The 10,298-nt window shown below is 34.1% G+C and overlaps 1 protein-coding gene across 1 annotated transcript; it reads right to left on the bottom strand.

Annotated features, from left to right (window-relative positions):
* Nucleotides 1–6,565: 6,565 nt before the first annotated feature.
* LOC109813566 (transcription factor bHLH130) lies at nucleotides 6,566–9,902 on the bottom strand. Its single transcript, XM_020377769.3, has 7 exons — nucleotides 9,746–9,902; nucleotides 8,823–9,398; nucleotides 7,913–8,247; nucleotides 7,644–7,814; nucleotides 7,204–7,269; nucleotides 7,027–7,095; nucleotides 6,566–6,918 (listed from the first exon to the last, which is right to left on the bottom strand). The coding sequence occupies exons 2-7, from the start codon at nucleotides 9,385–9,387 to the stop codon at nucleotides 6,847–6,849; spliced, it is 1,278 nt and encodes a 425-aa protein (XP_020233358.1). The 5' UTR covers nucleotides 9,388–9,398; nucleotides 9,746–9,902; the 3' UTR covers nucleotides 6,566–6,846.
* Between the last annotated feature and the right edge of the window lie 396 nt (nucleotides 9,903–10,298).

The raw sequence follows: 10,298 nt of genomic DNA, 5'->3' as shown, positions 1-10,298 counted from the left end.
TTGAACTGTTTGCTTTGTGTGTAAGATTAATGAAACGTGATCCTTGATTTCAAAGATTGGTGGCAATTCATTTGTTACGTTTGATGTCAGTTTCTTCATTACTGTGTTATCACCTGTGTTCGGATCCTCTACTGCATAAGTTAAATTATTAAAATAGAGTACAAAACCTCGGATTCATCACACGGTTGAGCTCAAATACAATGACTGTAACATTATTTTATTTTAGTCCCCCGAAAGTTTAGACACTTGCAAGTATGTCCCTGGAAATTTTGAAATTGCAAATTAGTCTTTAAAATTGCATGTCATCAACAATTTGAGTCTAAATGTTACCCTCCTTGAGTGACAGCATTACTAGATGCACAATGTGAACCATAATGACATATATTAGGCACTTTATTTGCTAGACCTTTAGTTTTTGTATCTGTCCTTTTTCTTCATACTAATAGAAAAAATATTAGGCAAATTTCTATTATTCATCTTCCTTTACCCCTATTTTGCAACTTGTCCCTCTTTTTCAATCCCCAACCACAATGTAAAAGGTAGAATTCCAGCAGGATGAGCACTTCTAAATTATTATCATACTAGTTGATTTATGTGAGACCCCTTTTTCCTTTTCTTTCTCTTTTCACTCTCACTCACGCAGACTCTCTGTTTCTCTCATTCTCTACTCACTCCCTTGTTTCCTTTTCTTGCTGACTCAAGGTGGTGGTGAGGTGTAGTTTTGGATTTCTAGTTGTGTGTTCGGAGCCTTTTTTTTCTCTCTTGTGGTTGTTCAAGCTCTTTTCATCTTCTTTTCCGTTCTTTACGGTCCCGAAGCTTGGATTTTCGTACCGAGGTAAGGGAAGCTAGGTTTTGCTATTTTTGCTTGAGAAATGAGTCTCTTTAACTCATTAGCTGGTTGTTGATGAATGATTCTTGGCTGAGATAGAAGGAAATTCGTTTTCGGGTTTTCAGGGTTTTGGGTGAATTTTTGGGGTTTTGCTTGTTTGATGGTTGCATGCTGAAAATGAGATGTTTTTCGTGATGTTTGATGAAAATGTTGACTTTTAGATGGATTACATGCTAGTTTTCTGGTTGATTTTGCAGGATTTGGTGAAATTTTCAAAAGTTTGAGAGTTGCTGCTAGGTATCACGTCGGGTGCAGTTTTTCGTGCCGGGGCGTGTCCATCAGAGGACTCCATTTGGGGCAAGCACGTCGGGCGCAATGGTGTATGCGCCGGGCGAACTTGAGAATGTGAGCCTCTGGATGGCCCACGCCGAGCGTGGTGAGAGGGCGCTGGGCGCGATAACAGTGGGTGACATGTAAATGGTGATTCTGGTGTGGCGCCGGGTGTGACCATGTCTCGCCGGGCGTGGAGACTCCTTGGGAGTCTCTGCCAGAGGTGGCGCCTGGCGCAATTTATATTACGCTGGGCATGAGACCCTGGGGAGGTCTCTGCTTACCTTGCGCCGAGCGCGGGTTTGAGCGCGGGTTTGCACGCCGAGAGTATGAGACCTTGTGAGGTCTCTGCTTCCTATCACGTTGGGCGCAATAGGGATTGTGCCGGACGCGATTATCCCTGATGCTCTCTGGTTGTGCCACGTCGGGCGCGACCATGAGTGCGTTGGGTGCGGATGAGATGATGACTTATATGCTGAAACTTGCTGATAATTGTTGTTAGATGTTAAGATGAGCTGCGCCGAATGTTGTTTATGCTAATTTAAGCTATTAATGACGAATATTGTTGAGCAGAGTGATGACTTTTGATGTGCTGTGAGATGTTTATGCTGCATTATGATGTAAATCTGTATTTGATGTATATTGCTGTGCTGGATGCTGATATTGCTGTGCTGTGCTGAGCTGTATGCTATTATAGCCACTAATGTGGTGCTGTTATAGCCGCTAAGTCGGTGCCGTTATAGCTGCTAAGTTGGTGTTGTTATAGCCGCTAAGTCGGTGCTGTTATAGCCGCTAAGTTGGTGCTGTTATAGCTGTTAAGTCGGTGTTGTTATAGCCGCTAATGTGGTGCTGTTATAGCCGCTAAGTCGATGTTGTTATAGCCGCTAAGTCGGTGTTGTTATAGCCACTAATGTGGTGTTGTTATAGCCGCTAAGTCGATGCTGTTATAGCCGTTAAGTCGGTGCTGCTATTGCTGAATGTTGTGATATATTATAAGCTGATGTTTGTTAAGCTGACTGATGTGTTGATAGTTGTAGCTGTTTATTATTCATATTTTTATATATGCATGTTGATTCTTTTCACTAGCTTACTGACCATCCAAGGAGGATGTATACATGAAGGCCATTGGACCTTTGACTAGGTCCATGGTTAGGAAGCTAGAGGAGGCTTCTACAAAGGAGGTGCTTCTTAGACCTTTTCTCTTCATGAGCATTGATTATGATTCCTCTTATTAGTCTCTTGAGTTTCCATTGTACATACTTGTATAGTTGATTTCTTGTACCTTGTATATAGTAGATACTTGTATAGGTGTATTTTTGCCTTTGTATTTGAGATGCACTTTATTTCCTTTTAGTAGCTATTGTATATTGTTTCTAGGGTAGGTTACTTGGCTACTTTGACTCCATTTAACCTAACCTAGAAATATACTCTTTTCTTAGTTTTCTAGTAGTAGGATTGGGAGTGGCAATAGCAAGCTAGAGAGTGTCACTAGCAAGCTAGAAAGTGTCACTAGCAAGCTAGAGAGTGTTACTAGCAATTGGGCCAAGAGGTGGTCCTAGGCAAAAATTTTACATATTGGACTCATTTTACTCCTAATTTTTCATAGATTTGATTTAGCTAGGTTCCATTCACATTGGATGAACCTAACTAAACCAAATTAGCATTTTCAAAACCGGTTGGAGTAAATTAAGTCCAAAATGCCGCCCACCTTAGTTGTGTTCACATTGGCCGGATTGCTTGGCTCCTCTCAAGCTTAGAAGCTTGAAGCACAAGCTTCTCCTTAGTTTGCTTACAAAGCAAGCTAAGTGAGAAGCTTGCTCTTCAAGCCTCTAGACCATGGGTGGTTAGCTAGACATTACCATGGTTCCTAGTGAACCATGGTTAAGACTAGCTTACTCTCCAAGCTTCCTACTCCTATATACTTGTTTTCCTTTCATTGTAAGACACTTTTTGAGATATTGAGAATTATTTTCTGAAGAATTGTTCAGATTTCTCTCTTCTAAAAGTTCCTAAACCTCTTTGATATTCATCCAATTCTCTTATCCCTTCACTAGAAGAGTGTGGTGAGAATTGAAGAGGCTTATCTCTTCATCAAGGAGTGGCGCCTCTTGGGAGAGTTCTCCACCAAACCGTGGTGGTTCTAAGGTCTCCTCCTCCCTTGGAGACCTTAGCAAAGCTTAGGAATGGGAGAGTTCTCCACCAAACCGTGGTGGTTCTAAGGTCTCCTCCTCCTTTGGAGACCTTAGCAAAGCTTAGGAAGAATCAAGGAGCCGAAGATCTAGGGAGGAACTTGAAGAGGATTCACATCAATCCAGATTCTCAACAAGTTTTCCATCACTTACCCTTTGTTATTTTCATGTGGTTTGGACTGTGATGATCATACTATGTATGGGAGCAGAGCAGGGTTAGGTTGGCGTTTGCTGAGGAGAGTCTGCAGCTGGCAGATGGAGTTTTATTCTTTTGATGTATTTAGCTACTTAGTTTAACATTTGCTGGATGTATTTTGTACACTCTAACTCTAGCCAGATTTGGACCTTGTATATATATATATTCTAGACCCTATATGTATATACTTGTTCTTTTCTGTGTGGTGTTCTGGTGTGCTGTGTTGTGTGTAGTGACTAGTCGGGTCGTTACAATTTAACGAAACAACTTTAGCGCTTTTTACTCAGTTGCATTTCTACTATACACGATTCTACTTGTTTTGTAGAGACATGATTGTAAAGTAAAATTATCAGTTTTTCATATAGTAACAGGCAATACATATTTGATGTTTTTTTTTTCTTCATACTTTTGGTGTTAAAACCATGATTGACTATTAAGACATTTTTTTTTTCGTAAATAAGGAAGTATAATTTTTTTTCAACAGTTCAATCTTAACAAAAATAAAATAATACTTTCAGCTATGACTTATTCAAGTTGAAGATTGAATCTTAACTCTTATTAAAAAACACAAGTGTCGAACCACTTGACTTATCCACATTTGATATATTTCTTTGACTCTTATGAGATCTAGGCTCCAAACCATTTTCAGGAAAAATATATGAGTTAATCACCTATACACTGTTAGTGTAAAATTTTTTTACACTGGCAACCAATTATATCTCTTAATTGTGTCATGTCACTGTTAAAAGTAAATGTGTTTACAGTGACATGACACAATTAAGAGATATAATTGATTGTTAGTGTAAAAAAACTTTACATTGACAGTGTATAAATGATTAACTCAAAAAATATTGTACAGTTTCATACTTGACCAACAATAAAGACAAAATAGACATAGTGCATGTTTGGGAAAGGGTTTGAAGCACCACAAACATTTTCCACTTTCTAAGGCGAAAAACCTAGAAGCAAGGAGAGGATTGTTTTAAGTTTAACATGCGTTTTTGGGAGTTCAACGCCAACCCAAACACTTTGATAGAAATTAGGAAAAAAACAAATAAGAAGTGAAGTGGGCAAAAGCAAATTTGGAATAAAGGAAAATCGCATGGTGTAAGATGGCTTGACTTGAAGAAGTGACTAAAATAAAGTGAGGTGCCTAGCTAAGGAGAGGCTTCTAGTTTTCCACATTGATAAGCTGTTGTTAAAGTTTCAAGATATGGAACCACTTCTAATGCATGTCACAATTCACAAGGTGTTTATTTACCATCTCTATTTTGATCTTATTTTAGCTTTAAATTTAATTCACAAATCAATTTTTGCAATTAGTTTATCAGGGACCAGACTTTATTTTGCTTTAGTAATCCCCTGATATTTTTTTAAGAAATTAAATTTTGGATTTGTTTTTTGAATTTAATTATAAGTATTAAACAAGGCCGGTTTCTATAAAAATGTAAATAAGAATTCACTTCAACATGTTTTATTTTTAGAGGACTAATTTATACAATTTTTTTTTGAAAGATTAAGAGCATTTAAAAAATTTCGAGACTAAAAGTAACTTTATCCAAATATTTTCTATATCATTGTCCAACCATGAATTACTAAACACGATAAGATTGTTTACTTTTAGGATAATTACTTTAGAATATTTTTAATTGTTGATAGTGTAGAAAATTTTACACCAACCGATCTTTTCCTTATCATTATATTATGATTATGATAATAGTAAAATAAAACACTTTTAACATTAAGCCATATACTTTGAATTCCGCAAATAATTTAGAGTTATTTATTCAGTTTTTGAAAGGAGTAGTTTCAAATTGTAGGGAACTATATTTTTTTATGGTGTCTTTTTCAAATATATATATATATATATATATATATATATATTATATTTATTTAAATATTATATTTAAACATATAAATTAGACAAATAAACCATATTTTAAATTTATGATAAATAATTTATGTTGTGATGTAAGATTATTTTAATTATTGATAATTTATTATAAAAATATTCAAATTAAATTTAAAAATAAATATGATAAACATAAATTTAAATAGATAAAAAGTTAAAAAATCTAAAAATATCTCGCTAAGAAGAAATGCTTAAAAAATGAACTTCTTAGAGAAAAGTCCATAAAAATGCTCTTGCATAATATATTTATTCATATTTAATATATAGAAATGAAGAATTTAATTTAAATATTCTGTTACACCATTGTTAACTTGTAAACCGTCATTTATAATAAGATTGATAATTTCATGATAACTATTTTTAAAGTGTACGTATGATGATTTTTATTTAGTTTATAGCGAAATTTTTTATATTAACCATGCAGCAAATTGAACTCTTAAAATGAATTTGTGGTTTTTCAAATGTGACAGAAAAAATGAAATAGTTCTGAGTTTTTAGCAAGAGAATTATACAAGACTGTGTTCTAATTAACAATATTTTGATGAATTATTATTTTGAGTCACTATTGTCTATGATATATTCCTAATAAAACTGCATAATTTTCATTAATTTGGAAAATTGAAGGGATAAGAAGTTGAGAAAATAGGTAAAAGAAGGAAAATGAATGATAAGTTGCCATAGTAATTAAAATGCTGTGTGATAAGAAGAAACTGGAAAAGATGTGTTTAGATATCAATGTCACAGTTGGTGCTTCAAGTTTTATATATCACGTAGTTGAAACTTTTTTTTTCTTGTATGTTATGAATATTTATAGGTGATTATTACTGATTATATTTCGCCTTAATATTATTATCTTATTTGTAATTGTTAGTTATGATTAATGTATATAAATAAACTATTTCATTGTGTAAAATAAGACAAAAACTTTCCATTCTTTCACTTATGTTGCTTTCTTTGTTCTTTCTCACCTTTTTCTATATTACTTTTATATTATAGTTTTATGTTATTTTCATAACACTAATGTTTCTTAGAGCATCCTTAGCTTGGCACCTTGAGTCAAAATGAAAGGAGAAAATTTGGCAGCGAATTAATATTCTTGGCTTCATATATTGAAAGCTGAATCGCATATAAAATTCAGTATTAAACATTGTATCAAAGTTTGTATCAAACAACTACGTTACCCGATAAAACTTCTGCCAAACGTGCTAGGACTCTATGGTGTCCTTAAATCAAACTATGAAGGAAAGAAAATAAGGGGAAAAGTGAAAAAAATATTCACCTGGATCTAACTCACACCAGGCAAATGTCAGCATTATTTTATATAATTACAATTGCTAACTTTGGCACACTCAAAAATCCTATATTCTTTTGCTATCTACATGTAAACAAATCAGGAACAAGTTCTAGTGTAATGCTTCTCATTACTTGTACATTTGCACTTTGCCTTGCAATCTGTGAGTACCTGCATGAGGTGAAAGAAATTCAGTTAGATTATATATATAAACTTTGGTGGAGTTTAATTTTTTTTTTCTCTTCAGAATTTATGGGAAGAACTGTAGTTTTCTTGTACCTTAACTTGTTGCTGCAGGTCCTTAATGTAATCAACTGCCAAATCTAACATATCTGCTGTGCTTGTTTGCTGCCAAGGGAAAGAAGTATAAAGTTATCATCAATTTTCAAAGTGTCAAGTTAAATTTCAATCAAGATGTGATGTGTTTGTGAGTTGTGAGAGAGTTAGATTGATTACCTTATCTGATTTTGGGAAAAGGCCTTGCAATTTCTTGATTCTTTCACTAATCCTTGTTCTCCTTACCTAAAATTTGATGACAACAAATATGAAACAGTTAGGTTACACTGTCTAGCTAAGATTTGTTTGTATAAATTTTTCAAAAAAGAATTCTAAGAAAGAAACATAAAAAAAATCGAAATAAACTTTTTTATGAACTAAAACCAACTTATGCATAAGTTAGAAACAAAATTGTTAAAGAAGGTAACAGGAAAGAGTTAAAATTAGTTTATTCATGAGCTAATTTTAGTCTATAAAATTTTTTTTCATTTTTCATTTCTATTTCTTTTTTCTCCTATAAGTACCTTTTGGAAAAATTTACTCAAACAGACCCTTAGTAATATTGGCAAAGTGACAAACTGACTAGAGATTTGTAATTGCTAGCTGTGATAGAAATTTACCCTCTCTGCAATGCTTCTTGGGTGAGTGGCAAAGCCTCTTTTGGCTCGAATTTTACAAGGAACAGAACCTTGAATTTGAAGAAACTTCTCTATGGATGACATCTTAGTAGAAGAACTAGGTAGACTCAAATGGTGAGTCAAACCAAGATTTTGATAGCTGAAATCTGCTTCCTGACGTTGACAACAATTTTCAGTGAACAACAATGGAAAAAAAAAAAAAAAGTTCAATTGGTTGGAACTTAAAAGTAAATTCACAAACTGTCATGTACCTGAGATTCCAAAACATTTGAAGTGGAAAACATGATTTCATCTTCACTTTCTGTTTTGGGAGCATTGAATGCAGAACTGTCCCAGAATTCACTGGTGAAGCTAGGAATGTAACATCTTGAGCTACCATTGTCATTTTCTATGTTTCTACTTTGGTCACAATTTTCTTCTAGAATTTCATTTCCATTTTCAGCTATTTGTGGCATCCTTTTCAAGCATGAGGATGGCCTAGAAGGGAAAGCAAGAGTTCCATGCAATCCACTAGTTGATGCATTAGCCTGTCCATTTGAGACATCATTGGCTTTAAAGCTTCCTACTTCTCTCAATGCTGCAAGATCTATAATAAATAGAAAAGTATTCATAACACTAAACACTACGTCTTTTTATTATTATGAGAAATTTCTTATGCATATATAAGTACACAGGGAGCATATTTAATGAGTGGTGAGAGAAATTAATTTTGATAATGCATCATACACAATGATTTACTTAAATCTATCTTGACTGTTTAATTTGATTCTATGATTAAGATTAGCTTCTCTCATACTCTAACCTTTATACCTCTCACCTAATATGCTTCTCATTCTATGCAAGAATAATATCAAAACCTAACTCTCAATTACTTTATTCTAATTTCATTACATCAGAAAAGAGGGGTCTTATTTGATTTAACAATAAGTATCTTGAAAGGTGTATTTATTTTGAAAGAGTTCCATAAATCTAAGATCAGACATGGGATTGATATTCATTTATATGGTGTTGATTTTGATAGTGTTTTCATACAGGAAAATTGTTTCAATTTGAGCCATACCATATCTTTTTCACGTACATGAGGAAACATTAATAAACAATAGGAAAAAAAATAATTTACATAAAAGGATAGCTAGCTAGAAAGCAAGAGAAAAATCATACCATTTTCAATGGAGAAAAAATCAGCAGGGGAGCTCTTTTGCCTTAAGAGATTGGAGCAATTCCTGACACCAATTTTAGACTGAATGGAGTTCACCACACCAAAAGAGCCATCAAAAGCATTGGAAGAACCATTTGGCAAGCCTTGAATTTGCTGAGTTTGGTGGTAAATTAACTGAGACTCACCATAAGGATAACCATTCTGCTGTGGAACAGATTCTCCTATTTCCTGCTTCACAGGCTTGCCTCCAAATTCTTCTTGCAAACCTTCTGAATTGCTCCATTCATTGTTGGATGACACCAATTTGGACAACATGGTCTCCATTTCTGAACTTGTGGATGGAAGATAGTGCTGATGATTCTCACTTCTGAATGATTCCTCATGAATGGTGTTGTCAACAAGGCTTGCCAGCAATGAGCTTGGAGCAGAACAGTACCTCAATAGTCCAGAATTGGGTTGGTGACAGTGTTGTTGTGGATGTCCAAAGCTTGAATCCACTTCTTGGTTTTTCCTTAGCTGAATCTCCACATCAGAGTACTTGAGAACAGGACTATACATAACACTCATCTTGCAATAACCTGAAAATCACACAAAAAAGTCATCATCATTATACTATAAACTATAATTCCTCTATGTAGCTAGCTAACAAACTTTTCTAGGCATGGTAGTTTATTGATATCAATATTGCCTTGGAGAGGTTACTGTGTCAAAAAACTATGCTTCCAGAGTGGAAATTCAAACTATATATGATCAACCCTTTTCAAGGTACAACATCTATCAAGAGTTAAAAGTGAAAAAACATGTTATTTCAATGATGACACACATCATTTCAGATGATAATTTTTCTAGAATTCTGTGCCTATTGCAATCAAAGTAGTTTTGGGACTAGAAAGTTCAGAAAATCATGAAAGGCAAAAGGGCATACGTGTAACTCAAATTTTGCTGATCCAAATCCAAGGTTGAGATCCTTCAGCAAACAGCACCTTGAGTTTGGCTCTGAACTCAAAAATATACACACGAACACAGATGAGAAAAGAAAGTGTGTTGGGAATAGAAAGCAAAGATTGTTATTTTGTCTTTCATCTGTGACATATTTATGCAGTGTCATGTTCAGTAACCACCCTTTGTATTCCACAATATAACGATTATACCTTGATGACACAAGGGGGTCCATTGCTACCATGATTTTTCATTCTCTTGCCGTTGACCACTAAACTCTTTGAACTTGAAATAATCAAAATCTTAGTCTTGGGATCTAACTTTGGCTTTGCATATTGAATAGTGAAAGTGGATAATTGTATACTTTTTATATTAATAGACTTTCTAATTTCTTAAAATTAAAGTTGAAAATAACTGCATATAAGTACTAATTTAGAGAAGCATGCAGTGTCGCTTTTATTTATTTATTTTTAGACAAAATAATAACTTGAAGAAACTACATAAAAAATTAAACGATAAATAAAATAAACTAAGCACAT

Source organism: Cajanus cajan, chromosome 10, assembly GCF_000230855.2.
Source record: "Cajanus cajan strain Asha chromosome 10, NIPB_CcT2T_4, whole genome shotgun sequence".
In the NCBI taxonomy this organism is placed as follows: domain Eukaryota; kingdom Viridiplantae; phylum Streptophyta; class Magnoliopsida; order Fabales; family Fabaceae; genus Cajanus; species Cajanus cajan.
The sequence above is the reverse complement of the archived record's forward strand: the minus strand, read 5'-3'. Positions and strand labels throughout refer to the sequence as shown.